The sequence below is a fragment of the Eleginops maclovinus genome, chromosome 5 (genome assembly GCF_036324505.1).
Source record: "Eleginops maclovinus isolate JMC-PN-2008 ecotype Puerto Natales chromosome 5, JC_Emac_rtc_rv5, whole genome shotgun sequence".
Taxonomy (NCBI): Eukaryota; Metazoa; Chordata; class Actinopteri; order Perciformes; family Eleginopidae; genus Eleginops; species Eleginops maclovinus.
Genome location: NC_086353.1, coordinates 28,195,857 through 28,222,365, shown reverse-complemented (window position 1 = coordinate 28,222,365; position 26,509 = coordinate 28,195,857). Strand labels below are relative to the sequence as shown.

Below are 26,509 nucleotides of genomic sequence, written 5' to 3'. Positions count from 1 at the left end.
CCATAGACTGAGAACGATGGAAGACAAAGCAGGAGGACTTTGATGGACCCCCTATTCCACGACTGGAGACCTTGACTCTGTAGATGACCTTGCTCTCCTCTCACATTCGCACACATATTACAAGAAAAGACAAAAAAGGATGCAGTCCCAAAGTCATTCACATACACTAAAAGTAATAACAATAGAGCCACCCTGGAAACCTGAGTAACTTGACTAACTCCAGGCTGGTGTCTTTAAGCTTGTGGTGTTTCCGAAGCGGTTAACTTATCATTGTGTTTCTTTGGCTGGAGAAGGAGGTCCTCCCTGAGGGGCTGGGGGAAGACCAGGGGAGGGAGGAGGTGCTCCCTGTGAGGCTGCGGGAGGACCAGGGGTTGTTTGTTGTGTCCTCTGTCGTGCCAACAAACATCCAGCAGGGGGTACACTTTCCCCTGGACCTCAAGCCTGAAGCTGTAGATGAAACCGAGCTCGTCAGGACTGTCGCTGTTATAGAAAGTCAGAACCCTTCCTTCGTAGTCCAGAAAGAGGCCCAGCCGGCGGGGCGGGGACGAGAGCGGGAGGACGACCCTGGGTGAAGTGAAGGCTTCATACACCCCATCCTTCAGCCCAATCAGCCACACCCCACTCTCTGGACTCTTTCCCAGCTTGGTTTTACGATTGGCCGTTCCTTTGATCAAACCAAGACGCCATTTAGGTTTGTTTGCAACTTCCACCTGGACAAAGTAGAAGCAGCAGAAAAAAGGACAGAAAAGACTTTATGAATAAGTTGTGTGACCCTGCAGGAATCAGTTCCCCTTACTGTATTAAAGAAACGCTTTACTACAATATTTTCTTTGTTACCTTTTAGTATTTCCGTACTGATTATATTGCAACCCCAGAAAGACTGTTGTGTTTCTCTCTTCTTTTTTTGATATATTGCATTGCTTTATTGCATTTTACATATTTTAACACAGAACAATGGACAACACCCCCCCACCCCGTGTTTCTCATTTTAATTACCACTGTAGTTACAGTGAGTTTTATCAAAGTAGTCTATTCTCAGATCTCTATAATGTTCACTGTATTTACTGTATGCCTCTGGGAAGCTGGGCCTTGAGTTGAGCCCAATTTATTGTCATTGTACAAATGTGTATTGTATTAAATTCAAATACAATGTTTGTTTGTTTGTCAGGGAAATGTTTTTATAATATATTCAAAGTGTTGTATTGCAAAAAAACACATATTTGACCATAGTCTATCATCCCTTTCTGAGGCTAAAGAGAAGCTTCACTTTTAAAAAGAGAGAAAATGACATTTTGAATCAGCTGACAGTATAAAAAGTAGAGTCTGACTTCAGAGGCTCTGATGCCAGGTAAGTGGGAGGGAATAACTGACTGCAAATGAGCAGCAGATGATGCTGAAGGACTGTTCACACACTGTATACAATATTTTAAGACATAGAATATGTGTCATGACCTCACAAAGCAGGGGATTGAAAGAGTAAGTTTAATGTAGCGAAGACCAGTAATAAATGTGCCAGTATGAATCATGTGCCTCTGTTACCTCCCAGTAGTGTTTCCCTGAGGAGAAGCCTGGATTGGCGAGGACACAGTAACTGTAACTGAACCTCTCCGGATTATCAGGAAGCCTCCGCAGCAGAACCCCACAGCTCACCGCTGTGGCCCCATTATGGAGCTCCAACATGGGGTGAGCAGTCTGAGGATCCAGCCTCAGCAGCTCCGGAGCTGGCAGTAGCAGAAGAAGATAGTATTACCAGTTAGAGAAGTAAAGGTAGACAGACACAAACAGAGATCAAGTAATATGGTAATATAGTCATATGAACCTGGCTGGACTTTTCTCTGCAGTCTCTTCCACACGATGAGTTTAATGTCGTTGTGATTGAAATCTGTCTTAAAGTTCAGAGAGCTGAAAACCCTCTCCTTCTTTTTCTGGAGCTTTTGAATTTCTCTGAACCTGAGGAGGAAAGGAGGAAGAGGAAAAAAGAGGAGGACACAGTAAGGAGGAGAAGGTAGGAAGGAGATGAGGAAGAAGTTCAATTATGTATTACTGAAAGTTAACTTGACATGTTCATTGAAAACATATTGCTTGTTACCTTGGAGCAATGGATCCATATTTCTGTAAACCCAAACAGAAGAAGAAACAATTATTAGAAGAGATTTTTTCTAATCAATAATTATATTATTAACACGTCACTGTTTAGTTTGTATTGGCATAAGCCTGGTCAATTATATTAATTTGATTTAGTCTTTGAACAATCAACAGGACTATGATGAGGTCCAGGTGCCACTACATAAGGGAATGATCAGAGATTCCTACAGACCCACAGTACCTCAAGAAGTCCAGGGACATCGTCTAAAGAACTGTGCGTATGATTTCATTCAAATGGTTGCGTATGGATGACACACAGGAAGGGCTTACCCTCAAGAATATTCAGATTTAAATCACGTTGTGCATGCACCTCCTACGCCATCAATAAATCATCCTGAAATTCGGTATAAATAAAAAACAATAAGCGGACTGAGTGGCAAAGAAAAAGTATTTCACATGTTGTGTAATAGAAGTTAGGATTAGGCATAAGGCTTTATCGCTCCTGAAGAGCCCTCACATAAGAAAAGCACTTGCATTGAACAGGTGCCAAGCTGCTGGTGCAATGAATTGTTAAGTTATGTAGTATAGGACTTCTCCCTCCCTACATACTGGATGAATCCGACACTCTTAACAGTACCACTATGAAGTCCAGGTGTCCCTCATTGCTCAGATCCTGCAGGGTGTTCTCTGCCTCCTGCAGCTGGCTCAGGTTCAGGTTTAACTGATCCGTCTGGTTCTGGAGGGAAGAGATGAGGATTGCAGCTGACGTCTCCACCTGCTGCATGAATCCCGCTTCCTCCACCTCCAGGCAACGCCGCAGTTCACCAAACTCCTTCCTGACCACCCACTTCAGCACATCAGACTCATTCTGATTGGACAGAGAGAAGCAGGTCAGAAGTTTGCCCCCTATTGTTGGACAGCTTTGACAGGAACTGAGATCAGTAGCACTTCCAGAAAACAAAACTCATCATCAACTTGCAAATGAGACGCTGTGATTGGATGATCAGGGTAAACCTCAAGCATGGAAATGTGTCCTATGTTTTTAACAGACCACATTTCCATGACCTCCTTCATATGTTCAAGTAAAGATGTGAAGTAGCCATCAAGGGTAGCCAGGACACCCCGACCACTGCAGCATCACCAACAACCCACAGCAAATTTAACCCAAAAAACCTAGTACAGACCCCCTGACCCCGCACTCCTTCCAGCAGTATCCAGATGTACAGGCTTAGGTAAGGGGAGGGGCTGTGCCCCCGCCCTAAATAAATATAATGTTGTGTTGTTGTACTACATATTGTTTTAATATTTTAATTCTATTTTATATATTTTATTTACTATTTGATACCACTACAGTGGTGACCATCTGAAAAAGTGTTTAGAAATCAAATGTATTATTATTATTGTTGTTATTATTATTATTATTAATAAACTGTTGACCTCAGAGAGACACATCCAAGCGGCTGGCGCTGAACGATGAAGCTTCTTTGGAAGTACCACAAACTGAGGTTCTTTAAATGGCCCCATAAGACAGGCTTCAAAAGAGAGCCAATCTCAACAGAGCCCCATAATAAAATGACCGACTTTACCCATAGTTTAATGCTATTAAATAAAAAATGTACCATGGACTGGTTTACATCTTTGGATACCAGGAGACATGTTTGCTGTTTCTTGGTCAATTTCAGTTTTCCATGTCTCGGGGTGGACAGGGAAGTGCATTCTGTTGTGATTTAGATTTGATAAATCTTCTGAACTGCTCATTACTATGTCTTCACAAGTCATTACTATGTCTTCACAAGTCATTACTATGACTTCACAATCACTTCATTCAGTGACTGGTCAGATGTGTGGAGATAAGGAGGTTTACTCTTCTCTATTATCTCTTTTTTTCTGTTTCTCCGCAAAACAGAAACTTCATGAGTTTGTTGATGTAAAAAGGAGATATCACTCACTGTGATCCTGGACTTGTTATATGCCATTTTACAGATCTGATCCTCAAGTTTACGTTTCTGATGCTGGAACTCAGTCATCAGACAGGAAATGTCCTCCTAATAGACGGACGGACAGACAGACATGTCATTAGTATTAACAATGCCCATTAATCACTTAAAGCAGATTAATTGATCAGAATTCTTTAACAGGTCCATGTGCTGTGGTTGCACCAGGCCTAACAAATCTTCGTTGAGATTATTTTGGTTTGTTTTCAGAGGTGTCTTTGGCGGGGTTTGCTGCTGGCAGGCCCAGCATCCAGGAGGGACCTAACTCCTCTCAACCGAAAACATCAACAGTCACAGAGTCAGTACTATGATGATTCAAAGCAACGCTTTGCAATCACTACCAGAACCACCGGAACCACAGGGACCAGAACCAACAGGACGATAAACACCAGGATCGGGACCACCAGCAACACCAGAACCAGCGAAAAGGGCCAAAAACATTTGGATCACTACCACCAGGAGCAGAACCACAAAGACCACCACTGTGGTGGAAACTTCTGAAGCAATGGAGACGAAACTCAGAGAGATACTGGAGAGCAGGAAGTTGATGGCAAAACTCTGTTGGGTTTATTCGGAGTTACGGCCGGAGAATTGACAAGACATTTTCTCTAGACACGAGTTGCCACAGCGGTTGCCAAACCAATTCTGAAGATTTCGACAATAGGAAGAGGTTTTAACTAGTTCCAAATGGATAATCAACATTCTTCAAACGCCAGACTAAACAAGCTCAGACAATACGTTTGACTTAAACTGTCATCTAGGTCACAAATAAGGTGTTTACCGGAGCATAGTGGGCCAGATAAACTGGAGCTAGCTGTCCCTAAACAATAAAGCCAATCTTAGGTCAGCTTGAGCTTGTACCCACTGTGGGAACAACAAGGCTTCGGAAGCCCAGGCTGCCCCTCCTTAATGAAGATAACAGCACCTGCAAGGCCATAGAGCCAGGTCAGAGGAGGACAGAGAGAAGAGATGCAAATGAGCTAAAGATTTACAAGCTTACACAGAATATTCCCTAACAACCACTACCACAAAAACAAAATCAAGCAATACAAAAATAAAAGCAAGCCTCCAGAGATCAGTCCTCAAACAAGCAGGTGGCCGACCTCAGGTAAAATGACTCCTACAGCAGAACCAACGCTTTAGAGCAAGAGTTTTTTTTTCTTTTTTCTTTGATATGATTGGATGTGCAGACAGAGGAGAGGGTGTGACTTATTTATGAGCTGAATAGACATGTTCATCATAACATTTCATTTCTGTACATATACTGTATCTATTGAACAATAATTATGATCATTATTATATGTGTGTTATAATAATTATGAATAAAAACATTGTTCATTTGATCTTGATTACTCCGTTCGAATCTGTGTGTTTGAACAAAGCAGTAGGGCTTGTTTGTTTTCCTGAAAATAATGACTGATAATCTACTTATATCTGATAAGTCGACACCTGAAAGTCACCTTCAACATGTCTCCGTTGGTAAAAGGTAAAACGTTCCTTCATGTACTTTAACCAGCTAAACAATAAACAATTCATACTGGTCCTCACTGGACTATGCCAACCAGTCCACAAGACCAAACCCACAAGTCTAAAAAAGAGAATTCCACAAGAAACTAGCTCCACACCAGACACCCAGACTCACCATTTAAGTAGATCAACCAGCGTACAGCATGCTGGTTCTGCAGCCCACCATCTTCCACTTCTCCTTCCTTTCAAATTCAGACAGTTCTATACTTGTATTCATGCAGGGTTATATCACAGTCACTGTCATTATTCTCCGACCAAGACTCAGTCAGCAGTTAGTCTGCAGTGTCCTGTCTCAACAACGACCACTTTGTGGCATTAACCCCAATTCAGATATAACCAAAATTTAGATACTATATTTATCCCAAGTTGGGAAATTGTTTTGTCACAGCAGCATTTTGACTGTCAATCAACAAGAATAACAACATTTATTAAAAATAGAATAAAACACAAATAAAATTAAAGCTGCGAGCAGTGATGAGCAGGTCTTCGACGCTCCATGCAAGTCCGCTGTTGTCCACACGTCGCCGCATCACAAAGTGGTCTCGAGGACTCTGTCGTTAGCAAACGCGGGAAGTTTCAGGCCGATCGGAGAATGTACATGGGAGTTACAGCTTTAACATAAACATGACGAGTGAAATGTCGCCATGATAACCGCTTATGATGACACCCCATAATAGGCCTAGGTGTCTTGAGGACGGCACCGTTATCAAACATATGAAATCTGGGGCCATTTGGAGAATGTTCCCTGGAGTTATGATAAAACCGTGTTTCAAGGCGAGCATTGTGTAGCCATGGCAACGGCATACGATGACACCCCATAATAGGCCTAGGTGTCTTGAGGTCTCCGTCGTTATGAAAGATAGGAAGTTTTGGGCCGTTTGGAGAATGTTCACTGGAGTTATGAGAAAACCGTGTTTCATGGTAAGCATTGTGTTGCCATGGAAACTGCATATGATGAAACCCCGTAATAGGCCTAGGTGTCTTGACGTCTGCATCGTTATCAAACATATGAAGTTTGGGGCCGACCGTGTTTTATGGCAAGGGATGCGTTGCCATGGAAACGCCACATTATGAAACCTCAGATTTTACGTAGAGCTGTTGAGGCATGGACCGGTGATGTAGATGTGAAGTTTGGTAGCGATCGGATCGTTTTTCTTGGAGTTACGGCGACATCATGTTTTATGGCGTGGGATGCGTTGCCGTGGAAACACTTTTTTTTATTTGATTACTTTATTTAGATTTTTTCTTTTACAGTAAAGCAAACAAACACACACAACAGACAAAAAGCACCCAGTACCAATAGACAAATTAACAGACGTAAAGAGAGGGGATTCACATCTAAAAATCCAAACAGTCCAAAACCGCCAGTCAACAGCAATGCTGCTGACAAAACAGGAGGCTGCCCCATCCACCAGGAGGGTCAAGGGTACAAGAAAACAACAAAAACAACAACAACAATACAATACTAAAAATAAAAAAGTTAAAATAAACTATGTGGAGAGAATGCCAGAGTATCAGTCAGCATGCAAGATAGTGCAGAGTTTGCATAGAATAAATACACAACATAGCATAGCAGCACAACCCATGACATATACAATTAGGTATCAAGTAACCTCAAAAACGGCTCCCACACCTTCCGGAAATCATTTTGTGAATTCAGATTTGTTTTAATGCTAGAACGAATCTGTTCCATCTTAGCGATAGAGAGCATTTCGTTGATCCACCTTCTGAAACATGGGGACGATGGAGACTTCCAGTTTAGTAATATTAACTTTTAGCTGCAACCATGCCTGCCTTGAGAGCCTGCTTTTGATGGGAAGGAAGGGCCCTTGTCCTGTCAGAACAACCAAATATTGCCAAATTACAATCCGGCTGAATGTTTATATTATATTGTTTGGAAAACCAATTAAATATGTTACACCAGAAATCAGCTATTACTGGACAATGCCAGAATAAGTGTGACAGTGATCCTTCTGCAATAACACATCTATCACACATGGGAGAAACCGATTTGAATATCTTACTAAGTTTAGTTTTAGAGTAATGCAGTCTGTGTAGGACTTTAAATTGAATCAATTTATACCTAGAATTGACAGAACAGCTCTGTATACTGGACATGCCCTCCTCCCACAGTTCATCAGACAATGGAGCACCCAATTCTTCAGCCCAGGTCTGCCTGAGGTGACCGGTATCCACTGGTACTGTAAAAGCAGTGATGAAGCGGGAGACCAAATGTTTAGAGTTTGGCTGCGAGAGAAGTAAATCATAAAAAATGTGGCTCTTTGGTTTGACTGTGAATTCTGGAATACACCCCCGTACAAAATGCCGGACCTGAAGGTAACGGTAAAAATGTGGTTGAGGAAGGTGATATGTAGAACCTGAAAATGTAATAAAACCTGATAATGTAATGATTTACTTACCGATAATGTAATAAAGTGTTACATTGAAGAGAGGTTATTACATTATCAAGCTAGCCTTCATTTAGCAGAACCTGATAATGTAATAATTTCCAAATATTATAATAACTTTGGCCAATGCTGTATAGTAGCAGGCCACCGATTACTTATCGTCAGGTAGACCTTGAGGCTAAATGTAGGGTACTAATGCATTTTTTTGAATAATTTGATAGCTTACGACATCTAGATAAGGAATCAGATTGGTGCCGCCGCTGTAATAATTCCCCAATGTTGTAATACTGTAATAGCAAGCCACCAATTACTATTACAACTACAATTAATGTCCCTGGCAGTCTTTTGTACCGTTCTGGTACTCCAGTTTGTATTGTTGTGGGCCAAGCAGCTAAGCTGCATAGGCACCTATTATGTTTCCACTTTTTCCTATTAATATTCCTCTGTCATTGGAGTCTGAGCACTTTGTGACATTTGGCACCCTGATCTGTGTCAGCTCCATGATCACTCACACCACTTTGAGCTTGCAGCTCAAACTCTCTAGCGTCGCCAACAGGTCAAGTGGATTGACCATATAGGATTTTATCGAAAATTACAAAGAATCCTCGGATAATAACCTGGTCTCAACCAGCCTTGGTGCCACATCAAGCTTTGAACGATGGAAGATTTGACACATAGGTTTGTACTTGTTGGGATTTTAATTGCAATGTAACACTTGCAATTCCTTGGATTCAGTGGAACAGTGGAGAACTCTCTGATATAAATTCAACAATGCTCTTCAGGAATTTATAGGATTCTATTCAATAATTGTCCATTACTGAGTGATAAGGTTAACACATTTTCCAGTCTTTGGATAAGAACATTAACACAAGTGCATTTAACTTCATTCTTTAATGACTTACAAAACCGTTACCTATAACAGTGTTTATTTCAAGAAAAGCAACCTCATATTAGAGCCACGACTTTAGAACTCCATTATGGTTGATGTCTTCATTTGTAGACTCTTTTGAACATGTATTTGAACTTGATAGATATGAATACTCTGAAAACATTTGGGACATCAAAACATAACACGACATACTGTATATACTGTACATCACAGGTATAAACTCACTTGTCTCTTCTACTTCCAGTATATATCTCTGACTTGGTATCTCCCATAACTCAGATGCTTGAGCACAAGCCATGCTGTCATCCAATGAGAATGCTTGGCAAAGAGTTCCCACAGTTTAAGAGTCACACCACTGTTGCACCAGATCCTTTGTATAACTTCCTCATACTTATGGTACTTTCTTTTTCTGAAGTCAATCCCAGACTGGCAGACAATGATTCTCTTATATAAATCCATGGTAAGAAAGGGCTTGCTAGGTACTTGAAGAGATGAGATACTCTATTAATTGTTCCCAACATGCTCATATCCATTTCAAGGGTATGATTGATCATTTGTGTCCACATTTCATCAGGAAGTGTTACAGGAGGTGGCAGAGTAACAGGGGGTGATATGGTGGCAGGAGGTGATGGAGTTACAAGATTGAAAAGATTGTGACTATTCTCGTGGTATTCAGGAATATCAATGGATGACATGTGTGTTGTCCTCACTGCAGTGTAGCAACTGTAGCTATACAACCAGCTAACTCTGATGCAATAACACGCCGAGTCGTAGTGAGCATTTTTATTGCTGTTTACTGTGGCTTCCAACATCATCTTACATGACAGAGTGAAAACTGTAACAAAAGAATAAAGTTTGACTGTTTTAGCATAAATCTTGTAATGAAATATACCTGTAAATATATGTAAGTAAAACGTTGTAACTAAGTGTAGTCTTTCCTTTTTAAACAGTATTTTAACATTAACATATTAACCTAACAATGAATTTGTACTTACGACATTGCCTCCAGTGCTAACAGCAGATGGATTTCACGTGCATACATTCAGATTGTTTACTTTCCACTCTACAGGAAATGGCTAACCCCAAAACCCGGAACCGATCTACAGCTTGTCAAATTAAAAGTCCTTTAAACATTTTGCCTTAATGGCAACACACTCCCCCGCCTGGCCTCTGTGAGGTCACTATACAAACAAATTATGAATTAACTAAACTTGTACACATCACTGTTTACGCAAAAGCAAAACAAGTTCTGTCACTGGTCTAAGGTATCTTTTTGAATGTCATTGATCTGTGGTCTTCAATTCCACCTTACAGACTTCCCATCTTCTCCAGGAATAGCTTTAGTGATTACCGCCAAAGGCTAGTTGTTGCGGACATCTTGGTTGTCTTTGAGAAGGACGACATCTCCTTCTTGCAGATTTCGGTGGGATTTAGTCCATTTCTTCCGGCTGTGCAAAGTTGACAAGTACACTTGTCTCCAACGGCTCCAGAACATGTTGGAGAAGGCTTGTACTTGTCTCCACTGCTTGGTAAGGAGGTCTCTGTCCGTAAAGTCTCCTGGAGGAGGCGGGACACCGGCTTTCTGAGTTAAAAGCATAGATGCTGTGAGAATGAATGGATCCTCTGGGTCATTTGAAACTGGAACTTATAGCCTCGCATTCATAATTGCTGCCACCTCTGCCATTAGTGTGCACAAGACATCATGGGTCAGGTGAGTGCCACGTTCGAGAAGCATTGAATCCAGGATCCTGCGGGCTATTCCAATGAGGCGTTCCCATGAACCACCCAAATGCGAAGCATGTGGTGGGTTAAACACCCAGGAACATCCTTGTTGGTGTAGGTACCTCTGCACAGTGGTGTCTGGTTGGTCTGCGCTCATCCTGAGTTCTCTGCAGGCTCCAATGAAATGTGTACCAGAATCTGACCTCAGTTGTTTGGCTGGTCCTCTTATGGCAAAGAAGCGCTTTGAGGCGTTGATACAGCTTGAAGCGTCCATTGAGGCAATCACCTCGATGTGAACTGCTCTGAAGCTCATACAACAGAACAATATGGCCCACCGCTTGCTCTAATACTGCGCCCCTCTCGTACGTCTGGTAGTGATGTGCCATGGTCCGAAGACATCCAGCCCCACATGCGTGAAGGGAGGGCAGGCTTTGAGACGCTCTGATGGCAGATCTGCCATTTGTTGCTCCTGCCTCCGTCCTCTGAGTCTGCGACAAGTCACGCATTTGTGAAGAGTTAATGAGCCCTTTACCTCCCAGGATCCAGAGTCCTGCAGCTCTCACGGCGCTTTCTGTTAGATGGCGGCCCTGATGTTTTACTTGGGCATCATGGTGTCTGATGAGCAGCAAGGACACATGGTTTCCTTTTGAGAGAGGCGGCCTCCGAGGTGGATGAGGTCATTTCGCAAGATAGGGTTGAGGCAACGTAGACAGCTGTTTAGAGGAACTGGCTTGTCTTTCCCTATAGCTTCAAACTCTTTCTCAAATGCTTTCCTGTGTCTTTCCTCTACGAGGAATCTGGTGTATATCTGCCATGACAGCAACTTTTTCCTTTCGGAACCGCATGAGTACTCCCAGGGAGTTGTTAAGATCAGGGCCAGTCAAGAGCACATTATTTAAGGAGATTCAAGAGTGTTGGGCACTCGAATCAAACACCACCCTGATTTGTTCAGTGGATGTGGCTTTGCGTGTATTGGGCAGCTCTTATTTGGATCACTGGAAATGAATGACCCTGCTTGAGAGACATTGGTCTTATGAACTGCAATGGGGTTCTTGGTGCTTTTAAAATGGGAACTTTCAGCCTTCAAAGAAGGCCAGCTAGCATTTAAAAAGGCAAAGCTGGGGTCATTCCTTTTCTTTGCCTCATAGCACATCAACCTAGGGAAGAAATCAAATGGTGGAAACTGTCCTCCGTTTCCTTCTTTATACCTTGAACCCGGGGAGATCCATTTTTCCTGGAGTCCATGTGGCAGCTTGACTACTATAGGTTCAATGTCGCTTGCAGTATCCAAGTAGGACAAACCTGGAAGATAGCCATCTTCTTTAGCACACTGCACTTCCATTAGCAGATCTGCTAGCTCTCTTAGCTTCAGATTTTCCTTTGCTGAAATCCTTGGGAATTTGTCGAATCGAGTGAAGAGGGCCTTTTCAACTATCTCAGAGTGGCCAGAGAGTGGCAGCTGTAGCATGCTGAAAATGCCTGAGGGTTAGCCTTCGTAGCTGCTCGCTCTGGGGACCTAGTTGAAGAGAAATGAGCTCTGACGTATTCGCTTGTCCGCTCTATTTTATCTTCTTCTAATGGGGCTGTTTCAACCAACAGAATACACCTCTCCATTGTGAGCTATTTCCCAAACGGCTACTTTGGCTTCAGCAGCTGCTGCTTCTCGGCACATGGCGAGTGTCGCAAGCTCAGTCTCTCTTCTTACTCTTTCCACCTGTGATTCAGCCTTTTTAGCTGCTATGTCCATTTTAGCTTTAGCTTCTTGTTCTGCATATGTAGCGCTTACATTGGCAGCTGCTGCTTTTGCACGTGCGTGGAGTAGTGCATTGTTTGATGATGCAGATGAACGATAGCAACACAACATGGGTTGGTCAGAACCAGAGTTTGCTCTAAATTCATGTGTTTGACTTGATTCAATGTGTCTTCGAGATATAACCCTGTGAGACTCCTCTTGCTGAATACCATTAATGTATGGACTAATTGGGCCATCTAAGCTGACATAATGATCTCCATGACCCTCTGCTATATGAGCCAAGTACTAAAGTGGGCAAGTCCTCACAATATTCTCCAGTTGGTGAGACAACTGGGGAAGCATCCACACCAAGAGTTGAAACAACCAAAAACTGAACTCTGAACATCTGAGCAGCTCGCTGGAGAGTGATATGATCACCAAGTTCCCAACTCACCCATGCTATCAATATAGTCATCCCAGTTTTGATCAGTAACAAAATATCAGTAACAAAGTTGTGCCATCAAGACCAAAAGGATTTGCCACCAAATTGGATACGATTTCCTGTCTAAGAGTTGTGGATGACCGGAAGATTCCCAAGCTAGCTAACTGGTCAGCCATAGCTGAAAACTGGCAGTTGCCATCTGGGAGAGGATCAAAAGCTACTGCCATTCAAGAAGAAACAAATGAGTGAAGCTGATCTGAGTGACTTTTGCCTATGAGAAAAAGCTTTCTTTTCACATTAGCTGACTGATTAAGGGTTCTTCGACTTTTTTCTTTACTACGTGTGACACTAGTTATATCAGCTACTGAAAACCATTTCTGCTCAGGGTCGGCGGATACTGACATTCGATATTTGACCTTGTATTTGGAGATTTTTTGATTTCTCTTAACGATGATCCCTTGAACAACTGAATGCTTTTTGGTGACACGGTTGTTAGTGTGCTTTATCTTCACCAAAACCTCTTCATTTACATTGTAAACAGACACCGGTGTGGATTTAGTGACTTGTAGGATAACATTCCCTACGTATTCTTCATTTGCATGTTGTGCTTTTTGTCGAATCATTGATCTTTTCCTCCTAAATGATTGTCTTTGCCTCCTTCGGGGAAGGTGCATTGGATACCAGCATGGCCCTCTCTATTCTCTGTATTGGAATCATCATTTGACTGCAGGACAATGTTAGACTTTCAGCCATAATAAACCTCAAAAGGTGAGGCCCAGCCAAGTGTCTTCTTTGGATCATTGTTCAGTATTCTGGCATAATCTGGCAAATGGACTACCCAGTTAACACCACACAAACTCAACAGGTCATGCAACATCTTTTTCCTCAATGTTCTATGCATTCTGCTCTACCTCCCCTTGACTTTGTGGATGGTAAGGGGAACTCCGAATGATTTTCACTTTCAGGGCTTGCATTAATTGTTCCACTGCCCCTCGAACCTCCCTTCCTTGATCGTGTTGTACTATTGTTGGAGTACCGTGTTCATTATAGATCATGTGCAAATGCTTGGCAATTTCACTGCTGGACTTTTCAGTGGCTTCAGCCAAACATATCTGCTGAACACATCTTGCACTGTCAGAACGTATCTGTAAACTACTTTTCCACATGTCACTTTCCATTTGCTCATATCCAATAGGTCAATCTGATGTCTCATTTGTACTTCCTTTGCAGTTATCAATTTAGGAATTGGTTTGTTTGTGAATCTGGCATGTAAATGTTGGTAATGTCTAGATTTGTTGAGCTGTGATTGGATCCTTGACTCACTGATGCCTGTGTAATGCTCCCTAAAGCGTATCATTAGTTTTCTTGCCCCTGAGCCTTTCGTTTTTGTTATGCCATTCTCCACCACGTTTGGAATTGAGTCTCTCCTTAGAACAATTTTTCCATCACATAGGACAGTCTTGCCATCATCGTCTAGAGAGAAGCTGTCCCTGTTCCTCCAGAACCTTATTACAGCATTGCGTTGCACTTTTGCTCGCATTTTAACAGGGGTTTTAAACTTTCCTTGAAGTAACTGGGGGATGGTTTCACATGTTTCATCGTCCATTGGCTGGTGACCATAGCCACATCACATGGCCACGAGAGCCAGGAGCAAAATAATCCTAAATTTCATTCTGAAAAGATATTAAAAGATATGTATTTATTATTATTTATTTATTTATTATCATTAAATTAGAATGCTGATAGGCTTGCCATGTGTGATTTCATTATGCTGGATTGTTAAATTTTATTATTAATATTTTTGTTCTAATAACAAAAGACAGTTGAAATTAACAAGCATGGCTAGCATGATTACTTCTCTACTGTTATTAGCATTAATGCCTGTTCAATCCCAAAAGTATTAATGTTCTTTACAAAACCTATCATATCATAACTCTATAACCATTTAATGTCCATAGGTGTTGAGTTTCGAATTTGAGATGATCTCATACTATACCTTATGAAATTAAAATGATCCAAGCGAGAAAAAAAATGCATGAGTAGAAGTAGCTTGAAGGTATCTTCGAGGTAGAATAGAGATGTAGTTCTCCTTGAGCTTCATCTACTGGTCATATACTGAACTGGTGTATCCACTCGTAAGCAAATAGATGTATTTCACAGGTAGAACTTGGGCAAGATAGTAGGGTACTAATGCAATATTTTTGCAGAACAGGATAATTCAAAGGGTGCTGACTCGCATCCTTTAGCATGTACACATTGAAAATCATTGTGAATGCAAAACAATATAGGACTATGTAATGTCCATGGCACTGAAGGAGGTCGGACATGTCTCAATGCAGGTTTACTCCCATCTAGACATCATAGGCTACAACCAATATATGGCTTATTCACCATACATAGCTTCCCCAGAGGCCAAATTGTATTAATATGTGCCTGGTTTACAAATACACAGCACAGGCCCATTCGTGGGTCATGGCTAGCAAAGTAATTAAACATTCTAAAATACATATTTTCTACAAAACCTATTCACTCTACAGGTGATATAACATAATTTGTGAACCAGAACGGTACAAAAGACTGCCACAGACATTAATTGTAGTTGTAATAGTAATTGGTGGCCTGCTATTACAGTATTACAACATTGGGGAATTATTACATTACATCCGTCGGATTTCTAATCTACATGCCCTTAACTATCAATGCAACACAAAAAAAAGTAATGCATTAGTACCCTACTATAAATTTATCCTCAAGTTCTACCAGACTATAAGTAATCGGTGGCCTGCTACAGAATTGGCCAAAGTTATTACAATATTGGGAAATTATTACATTATCAGGTTCTGCAAAATGAAGGCTAACCTGATAATGTAATAACCTCTCTTTAATGCAACACTTTATTACATTATTGGTAGGTAAATGATTACATTATTGGGAAATGCACTTTATTACATTATCGGGAAGTTATTACATTATCAGGTTTTATTACATTTTCAATGGACTTATGGGGCTATTTATTACATTATTGGGAGTTATTACATTATCAGGTTCTACAGTGATATTTAGTTTGGAGCTGAAGGAATGAAGCAAATTTATTATCTATGTAAAGATCACAAATACAGCACAGTCCTCTCTCTCTCCAGTCCAGAAAGGCCCCGTCCATCTGCGCTGGTATGAACAGGTGATTGTACGCGATAGGGGTGTGTACCGAGACATCTGGCAGTCCCAAATTCTTTTTATTTGATTCAAAATCTTCTGAGAATTTCTGAGAATGAAGTTATGACCAATTCATTTGTAGGAAGGCTGTGCTCTTGAAAAGAGCAGCACTGGGAGAGAGGTTTCTGTAACTGACATGGATACGATCTTCAACCAGAGTGGGGAGACAGCAGGCCAGTCATCACCAGGGGAACCCCATTGCCAGAAGGAGAGAGCCTTCGCATTAGCAGTCCAGTAATAATGCCTAAATACAGGGAGGCCGAGGCTACCCCTGTTTACAGTCTTCTGTAAGTGTGCTTTAGAGATGCGAGGGGGTTTATTCGCCCAGACAAACGAAAGGATAGCTGAATCGAGTTGTTTAAAGAAATACAATGGTAGATAAATAGGAAGGTTTTGGAAAAGGTACAAAAACCTTGGAAGTGCAACCATTTTTACCATATTGATGCGGCCAATCATTGAGAGGGGGAGCAGCTTCTAGTTCCTGATGTTAGCTTTTAGTTTGTCTAACATATCCAAGAAATTCAGTTTCAGTAAAAGTTTGGGGTTTTTGGAAATCTTAAGTCCAACATAGGTAATGTGGGTAGTGACCAATTTAAATGGCAGAGATTTCAAGAATGCAGGGCTCAGATCATTCGACAGAGGCATGAATTTACTTTTATCCCAGGTAACTGTATAGCCTGACAGTCCACTAAACGATTTAATGTAGCTCAGGAGGCTGGGAACTGAAACTAATGGATCAGATAAACAAATCAGTAAATCGTCAGCATATAAATTCACAAGGTTCTCAATATCACCAAATTTTACATCATGGATACTTAGGTGGCTCCTGATTCCCATTGCAAGAGGCTCCAAGGCACTATCAAAAAGGAGGGGGGCAAGGGGATCGCCCTGCCTCACGCCCCTTTGCAAATCAAAAGATTGAGATTTGTCTGAATTAGTGAGAATAGAAGACACTGGGCCAGAGTAAATTATATTGATCCAGTCTATAAAGTCCATCCCGAAACCAAATCGTTTCAGAGTCTCAAATATATAAGGCCATTCGATGTGATCGACTGCCTTTTGGGCATCAAGAGATAAGATGGCAGCTTGCTTCATGAACTGAATATAACGTATTTAGGAGCAGACGAACATTACTAAATGAGAACCTACCAGGGATAAATTCGGTCTGATCGGGATGCACCATTTTTGAGATATGATTACCCAACTTTGTGGCCAAGACTTTAGTTATTACCTTCTGATCACAATTTAGAAGTGCAATAGGTCTGAAACTTGCAGGGTCGCTCTCTTCCTTTCCCTTTTTTAGAAGCAGGCAAATATTCGCTTCGTAGAGCGAGCCGGGGAGTCTCTTATTCTTCATTGAATCATTCACCATCCTTAACATGAGAGGGACATTTTTTTCATGAAATGCCTTGTAGAGTTCACAGCCAAAGCCATCTGGACCTGCTGCTTTTCCAGAGGGGAAAGCTCAAATAGCATCCAAAAGGTCAGTCTTAGAGATTGGGGTGTCAATATCATCTCTCGAGGTGCCATCTAATTGGGGAATATTTAGGTTAGCAAAAAAAGTTATCAAAATCTACTTCAGAGGCTTTTACTTTACTGGAATATAATTCCTTGTAGAAGTCCCTGAAACAAGCATTAATCCCGTTTGGGTCAGTAACCAAATGAGCTGATTTAGATTTAATCCTATGGATGGCTTGATTAGCCTGCTCACCTCTGAGTTGACTAGCTAATAACTTCTCTGGTTTATCTCCGAGTTCAAAATGTTTTTGTTTGAGTTTCAGTAACAGGCGGCTGACACATTTGCTGAGGATAGTGTTATATCCATACTTCAGTTTTAAGATCTTATTGTAGTCGGGCTGTAAGACGGAGGATCTATAGGCCTCTTCAAGTACCAGAAGCATTTTTTCAATATCCATAAGACGACCATTAAGTTCCCCTTTTTTAGATGCTTCAAATGAAATAATGTGGCCCCTCATCACAACCTTAAAGGCCTGCCACAGCGTAGAGTCAGAGACCTCCCCATTATCAATAGTGGTAAGAAACTCATCTATACGTTCAGACATATACTCAATGAAGGAGTGGTCTTCAAGGAAGAGAGGGTTAAAGCGCCAGCTGTACTTTTGTTTAGACAGGATATTCTTAAACTGAAGAGAGGTCGGGCTATGGTCGGATATCAAAATATTATGATAGGTAGAGTTGGTAATGCAGGGTAGCAATTCAGAAGATATCAGGAAATAGTTAAAGCCTTGTGTAAGGCTTATGAACATGAGAGTAGAAAGAGAAATCTTTGTCAGTAGGATGCTGCAGTCGCCAGATATCAACCATATTCCTTGTTTTAATTAAATCATTCAGAGTTTGCACTGAGGCTAAAGCAGGAGGTGGTTTTGTTGAGAGCCTGTCTAAGATCGGATCCAGATAGCAATTGAAGTCGCCCCCAATGATAACATTATGGCTGGAAGACGGTATCATATCAAAAGCCTTAAGAAAGAAGTCAGGATTGTCAACATTCGGGCCATAAATATTGAGCATTGTTATCGGAAAGGAATTTTTATGACCTGAAATCATGTATCTGCCATATGGGTCAGCCGTCATAGAGTCAAGGCGAAATGGGATATTTTTTGCGAAAAAGAATAGCAACACCTCTGGCCTTACGCGTAAAAGGGGCTTGGAAGACCTGAGACAATTCAATTCCAAGAAAAATTACGTCCGGTTTCAACGATTTGAGATGCGCGAAAACACGGCCCCTTTTAATTACATGACTGAGACCCCTCACATTCCATGAGACCAATGTTAGGTTATTATTCATTGTAGGAGCCATGAAACGTAAACTGTTATATTTTTGTTTTATTATCAAATTAGGTTTATACTAGTTCATATTTGGTTAATGGTTTGTATTATTATTATTATTATTATTATTATTATTATTATTATTATTATTATTATTATTATTAATAAGATATTATTGTGTGTATGTGTGCGTGTGTGTGTGTGTGTGTGTGTGCATGCAATCGCAATGGGTTGGTTCGTTTGGGTCACATGGATATGGGTGGCACTCACAGGAATGAATTATAATCACCTGTTCACCTGAGGCAGGTGTTTGTGTGCGGAAGAGAGGGTGACGACAGGGTCGTTGTATTTGTTGTTGACCGCAAACTGTACGATTACTTTGATTATTATCATAATTTCTTGTCCTAAATGGATCCTCTCATTATTTCATTAAAGTACCTTATTGTTCACCTCACATTTTGATCTCAGTAAGTTATTTTTTTGATAGCGTGTCACACAATTGCGACCGGGCCCGGCCTCAGCCGCATTCAACGCGGATCACAGCCAGGTAAGCCTTACTACTGAATGTCCACATTAAAATCTATGGAATGGACGAAGCTTTCATAACCACCACTGTTTATCTCCGCTCCGTCGCATTGAAGTTGAAGGAATTTATTTCCGGTCTGCGAGTGTGTTTTTCTAACTCATGCATGGAGGAAACTTGAATAATAAAAGAAAGAAAATGAGTCAAATAAATGTTGACGTGGAAAGTTCTGAAATGGACTATGGGAAAAGAGAAAGAAAACTCACTGCAAAGACATTGGTGAATAAAATCAAAGGACTCATACCAGAAATAAAAGCACATATGAGAGAGAAGGAAAATGCCTGGCCTGTGCAAAATCATTTAAAGAATTTAATTCAACTGGGAGATGACGCTATCATCTCACATGAAATGTTGATTCCTTTACTGCCAGAGGATGAACAAAATAAACAAAAGGAATGGTTTGCCAGTATCTTGGGATACAGTGACAGCTTCAGAGGGACATGGTTAAAAGAGTCACAGAGATTGGTTCAGAAAGGCAGCCTTGGTTAAGAGGATTTTGCCATGGTAATTGAATCAGTGCTTCATATTCCAACCACAGATGACCTACAAGAAGATTTAAAACCAAGTGACAGTGTGTCAAATGTGGAAAACAGAAGAAGAGCAACCCCATCACAAAATTCTGCTATGGGAAAAATGTCTGCAGCTTCTACTGCTTCTTCGGCATGCCTTAAGACAGAGGCCAACTTGGCAGCTTTAATGGCAAGAAAAAAATGATTAAAGAACAAACATGGACTGGAGGAAGTGGAGGAACAAATCAGGAGAAGACTGGAGGAAGAGGAGGAACGAATTAGGAGGACATTGCAGCACACATGGTTAAATTAGATGTGTTACAAACACGGAGCCTCCTAAGTGGAAAAAGTTCAAAAACAAAGCATTCAGATGGAATGAACTCTTATATTGAGAAAAGAAACCTAAAACCACAAGCCCTCTACAGTGCCAAGGACAATATAAATATTCCACAAATGTTTATAAGTCAAAGGGAGACTAAAATTGACTTCTTGGATCCAACAACACGGTGTAAGGATAAAACATCATCTTGGTTTCTTTCCTCAGAGCCCATATCCCTTCAAGAATCAGATGTGAAAACACCAATACATTATGAAGATGCCTCGAATGCAAATGAAGATCAAAACAATATACTGGGCATTATGAGAAAACAAAATGAAATAACTACACCCCTAATACAACAGCAATGTCTTTCATCTCTGCCAAAGACAGAGATTCCAGTTTTTGATGGCGACCCTTCAAAATATCATGCATTTATTAAGGCTTTTGAGAACGGTGTTGAACAGCTACAGTGACCGACTCAATTTTTTGGAGCAGTACACTATGGGTCATCCCAAAGGACTTGTTCGAAGTTGCCAGCATATGGATCCAGAGAGGGGAGACATCAAGGCTAAAGCTTTATTGCAGGATCAATTTGGAAATGAGCAGAAAGTGGTATCTGCATATTTGCAAAAAGCTCTTTCATGGGCTCCTATCAGAACCGAAGACGTTAAGGCTCTGCAAGACTTCAGTTTCTTCCTCAGAGCATGTGCAAACACAGTGGAAGAGGTGCAATATTTACATGAGCTTGACATGGCTGCAAACGTGATGATCATAGTAAGAAAGTTACCTTACCAATTCAGGGACAAGTGGAGAACCTTAGCCTGTGAGCTGCAGGAGAGGAACAGCCGCAGAGCAACAGTCTTTGACATTACAAATTTCAGTGAGAGACAAGTAAACATCTTAACCAACCCAGTGTTTGGAAACATACAAGATGCTCCCTTCAAAACAATAAATGCTGGTTCAAATAGATCGCAGCCTCGTTCAGGTTTAAGAGGAACTAGCTTTGCCACCACTGTAGCCACCGTAGAAAATTAAACCCAGACTGAAACTGAATGGAAGGAACACATTCTGACAGAACGGAGGACATGTCTGTGCTGCAGAGGAGCTCACATGTTGGACTTGTGTCATGAACTTGAAAAAGGAACACAAAAGGAGAAGATAGGCTTCTTGGTGGGAAAAGGTGTCTGTTTCGGCTGTTTGTGCGTGGGCCACATCAGCAGAAATTGCAATAAATGGACATCCTGCTTAGAATTTGGGCTCAAACATCCAACCATTCTTCACATTCCTTCAAATGAAACGAGACACAATCCTGATCGAGCCAAGAGTAAATCAGACCTATCAGTGGACAGCAAGCTGGTGTCAAGTGGCCTTACCGGGGCTGGTGATGACGACTGTAAACTTCCCACAGTTCCAGGACAAATTAAGTCAAAGAAAGACGGCAAGATTGTCACCATCTATGCTTTCTTGGACCCAGGAAGTACAGCAGTGTTTTGTACAGAAGATTTGATGCACGAGCTCGGCCTAACAGGAAAGAAGGCGCAGATTCTATTACGAACCATGGGTCAAGAGAGGGTCGTAAATAGCCATATTGTGTTAGGAATAGAAGGCTGGTTTAAAAAATTACAATTTCTGTGAACTGCCACAAACCATGAAATGTAAACTGTTATATTTTGTTTTATTATCAAATTAGGTTTGTATTAGTTCATATTTGGTTAATGGTTTGTATTATTCTTATTATTAATAAGATATTAGTGTGTGTGTGTGTGTGTGTGTGTGTGTGTGTGTGTGTGTGTGTGTGTGTGTGTGTGTGTGTGTGTGTGTGTGTGTGTGTGTGTGTGTGTGTGTGTGTGATCGCAATGGGTTGGTTTGTTTGGGTCACATGGATATGGGCAGCACTCAGGAATGAATTATAATCACCTGTTCATCTGAGGCAGGTGTTTGTGTGCGGAAGAGAGGGTGATGACAGGGTTGTTGTATTTGTTGTTGACCGCAAACTGTACGATTACTTTGATTATTATCATAATTTCTTGTCCTAATGGATCCTCTCGTCATTTCATAAGTACCTTATTGTTCACCTCACATTTTGATCTCAGTAAGTCATTTTTTTGATAGCGTGTCACACAATTGCGACCAGGCCCGGCCTCAGCCTCTCAGAGACTTATTTGTTTTCTGAAGTCGCTATATTAATGCTGCTATGTGCAGTATTATTAGCTACTGACATTATCCCTGAGATGAAGCATCCACCCACAATAAAACAAAACATAGTAAAACACAACACATAAAAAACATACACTGTGGTGCATAACAGCACACATTAACAAACCCACGATCATGTTCCCTATCCGCCCTCAAAGCGCTTCCCCAAACGAAGCACTGGTGTCCCTCTAAGCCTGGGGCCGATAAAGGCACGTCTAGTAACTAGCTCCCAGAAGAGCGATGACTAACTAGAAAGCTACAAAAAGCTAGCTCACCTCCGCTGCCAAACATGGCTGATTAGAGTAAATAAAACAAATTGACAGTCTCTCACGATATCAAACTGGATTATCAAAATAGTATTATTAACCCTCTGTGTGAACACACAAAGTGGCATCAAAGTTCTTAGGATATGTTCTTTAAGTCAGTGTTCAGAAATGACATTGCCTCACTCGATGTATTGAAAACCTTGAAATGGCCCCTGTGTTTGATCCGGAGCCTCGCCTGGAAGAGGAGGCTGTGCTCCACTTTGAGGTCCCGCAGGGCGCTCAGGGCCTCGCTGAATTCACGTCGCTGCCGCATCACCTCTGGCTCTTCGATAGATTCCACCTTCTCCAGCAGTTCCTTCTGAGAGCTTTGGATAGCCCGAAGGGTCTGGTCCAACTTGTCAAATCTGTCATTAATATGTTTGAGGATCTTGTCGGAGACCCTCTCCCACATCAACGGCATATCATCCATGTCGTCACTCGTAACTTGGCTGGGAGAATCACCGCTAGCATCCTTAGCATTAGCCGAAGCTGTTCGGGGCAACTCGGCGTCTTTATACTTCTTAGGCATGTTGACTGTTGCAAAAAGTTAACAGGTTAAACCCACTGTATCGGGGAAATTCCAGGGGCTAATAAAATGAGATATGGGAAAATATTGATTTTAAAGTTTGGCACAGAGGAGCATCTGCAAGCACGTATACTCCATGCGCTGCTGACTAGCGCCCCCCAAACACCACATATTTAAACCTCACATTTTACGTAGAGCTGTTGAGGCATGGACCGGTGATGTACATTTGAAGTTTAAGGGCGATCAGACCTTTTTCCTTGGAGTTACGAAGACATCGCGTTTTAAGGCGAGGGATGCATTGCCGTGGAAACGCCACATTTTTAAACATCAGATTTTACGTAAAGCTGTTCAGAGCAGCAGTGTTGACCACAATCTGAAATCTGGGGCCGTTGTGAGCATGTTGGTGGGAGTTATGACATCATCGTGTTCCATGGCGAGGGATCACCTAGCACCACGCAAACGCGAAACAATTAAATATGATTGGATCTCTTCTGCGCTCCTCCTGATGTGTAAAGGCTCCAGTATACCTGCCGGATTGGTGAATGCGCGCGCCAACTGTGACGTCAACACAGCGACATACCCATATATACTCGCGCGCGGGGCGCTCTCGACTGACTGCAGTCTTCTCCTGAACGATAGGCGTCACTGCTTAGAAAAATACAGTCTACACCGCAATTCAATGGAGGCAATGACAGCCGAGCAGACAGCGGATGAGGAGGAAATGTTGCTTTTAAGTTTGTTAGCTAACTAAACTGGTCTTAATACTTTGTGGATCACTACTGGTTGTTTAATAAAATTATGTTTATCTTATTGTGGTACCCTTGGGTTTTTTATTCCTCACTACCATAAAAGAAAAATATCTAAAGATCATCTTAGTTTCTCCTACACAACAATAAGATAAAAAGTGAAATTTAGGCTTGACTCGGATTTCAATATGGATCATTTTTCTCATACGTCTTCAAGGTGTTTGGGGATGGGGCATAGTTTCACATAAAGGCGCACAGACGGGAACGGCAGGTATACTGGGGCCTTAACTCATGATTTTGGATAACCTGCAGAGACCAGGACCATAGCTGAGGACTGGAACATAGATCTGGACCACAGCTGGGGACTGGAAGGAGACAAGGTAGTGATTGCAAAGCGTCCCCGTCAGGATCTGCTTTGAACCACCACAGTACTGACTCTGTTACTGGTGATAGAGACACTGAAATACTTGAAGTTCCTCTCTTGGAGCAGGGACTCAGTCCGACCAAAAGAACACCATCCACTGTTTTCCAGCAAAGTACTAGAACCTCCTATTGACTCTCACCCTGCTGCTTCACGCTCAGCTGTGTGACTAAACTCAGCAGCTATTTCATTCAGCTGTCTGTTTATTGGTACGCCCCAGAATGGCAACCACCCCAAGTCAGACAGGAAGTATATTCCAGAAGTCATGTGCTGGTGAAGGTCACAACAGCTGTATGACTGTCATGTTCATTAACGTTACCAGCGTTTGACCTTATTGTTGTTACACTGGAAACACAAAGGGAATATTTTGCTAGTGTGGAACATTACACTGACTTAATCTCACTGTTTCATGATATGATGTGAGCTTTCCGCTTCTTATCTCCACAGGTCAACCACACCAAAGTGTTTTCAACTGTCAACACTTTCTGTTCCAGATCACACCGTTGAGACACAGATTAAACCCAGCAACATCATATTGGTGAAAAAGAACTATTGGAAAATGCTTGTACTAATGATATTGAGTATCTTGAGGCAAAAAGCCTTTTTAGAATTGATTCCATATGGTATCAGATGCCTGTTTGGTCCTAGTTAAATGGTTCCATATTAACTAGTTTTCAACTTTCATTAGAAGATGCCAGGGTGATATAATGACCACGTCCTTGTTTTTTTACAGAGTAACTAGTGAGTGTGATGTCTTTTACATGATTAAGAACCTCTACTACTGACGTAATATATTAAGGCTATGGAATAAAACAGCAATCCATACCCAACTGTTCTTTATAAACATTATGCAACCTAAATATGTGAGATTATATGATGCAGCTGTAAACAGAGGTCCTGGGGGTGATTTTGTTTACCTTCATGCGGCTGTAGACAGAGGTCAAAGGGGTGATTTTGTGCCCACGGTGAGCACCGATGCTTCCACAAAGGCCACAAATCACTGAGCGCTCGTCCTCACAGTACAGGCTGAGCGGGTTGTGATGCTGAGGACACAACTCCTGCTGGGCTCCACCTGAAACACTCACTTCCTATCAGGAGCAAACTGAATGTTATGAAAACATTCACTCAAACATTCAGTCAGGTGTTTCACTTTCCAAAAAATGTCTTACCAAAAAAAACTTGTTTTGCCAGTAAAATTATTCAGGTATTTTTACCTGCAGAGCCTCAATGATTCTAGCCAGACTGACATTGGGAGGGGGACTGTCTCCGTCCACAGAGCAGCGACACACAGGACACTGCAGCTGACCGAGCAAGTCCATCGTCATGGAGCGCACACAACACCTGGATAGGTGATAATAGGTGAGGACAGTTGCGGACAGGAAAAGTGTGAACAAAAGAGGTGAGGACAGGTGAGGTGAAGACAGGTTAGGTTAGGAAAGGTCAGTTCTGGTGAGGACAGTTGTGTCCAATCCATCCCACATACCGGCAGTAGGAGTGTCCACACTGTAACAACAGAGGTTCAGTGAATACATCCAGACAGACGGGACACCTGAGCTGATCCTCCAGACTCTGAAGACGCTCCATGTCCACACTGATTCACCACACTAGGACAAGCAATGCCAGGACCAGAACCACCAACAACACAGGAGCCAGTACCACCGGAAGCACAGGGACCAGAACCACTAGAAACACAGGGACTACAACCAACAGGACGATAAACACCAGGATCGGGACCACCAGCAACACCAGAACCAGTGAAAAGGGCCAAAAACATTCGGATCACTACCACCAGGAGCAGAACCACAAAGACCACCACCACCACAAAAATAAGCAATACAAAAATAAAAGCAAGCCTCCAGAGATCAGTCCTCAAACAAGCAGGTAGTCCGACCTCAGGTAAAATGACTCCTACAGCAGAACCAACGCTTTAGAGCAAGAGTTTTTTTTTCTTTTTTCTTTGATATGATTGGATGTGCAGACAGAGGAGAGGGTGTGACTTATTTATGAGCTGAATAGACATGTTCATCATAACATTTCATTTCTGTACATCTACTGTATCTATTGAACAATAATTATGATCATTATTATATGTGTGTTGTAATAAT

The 26,509-nt window shown here is 41.7% G+C and overlaps 1 protein-coding gene across 1 annotated transcript; it reads right to left on the bottom strand.

Moving 5' to 3' along the window:
* Nucleotides 1-233: 233 nt before the first annotated feature.
* On the bottom strand, nt 234-25,988 carry btr01 (bloodthirsty-related gene family, member 1). Its single transcript, XM_063884130.1, has 9 exons — nt 25,888-25,988; nt 25,619-25,745; nt 25,322-25,492; nt 4,035-4,130; nt 2,723-2,953; nt 2,090-2,112; nt 1,820-1,950; nt 1,540-1,721; nt 234-710 (listed from the first exon to the last, which is right to left on the bottom strand). The coding sequence occupies exons 1-9, from the start codon at nt 25,986-25,988 to the stop codon at nt 234-236; spliced, it is 1,539 nt and encodes a 512-aa protein (XP_063740200.1).
* Nucleotides 25,989-26,509: the final 521 nt, after the last annotated feature.

Excerpts from the sequence above, each read along its gene's own strand:
- btr01 (XM_063884130.1), bottom strand. The coding sequence starts at position 25,988 with ATGGAGCGTCTTCAGAGTCTGGAGGATCAGCTCAGGTGTCCCGTCTGT. Across the intron at positions 25,493-25,618 it reads GAATCATTGAGGCTCTGCAG|GAAGTGAGTGTTTCAGGTGG; the intron begins GTAAAAATACCT and ends TGCTCCTGATAG. Across the intron at positions 1,722-1,819 it reads GCAGAGAAAAGTCCAGCCAG|CTCCGGAGCTGCTGAGGCTG; the intron begins GTTCATATGACT and ends TGCTACTGCCAG.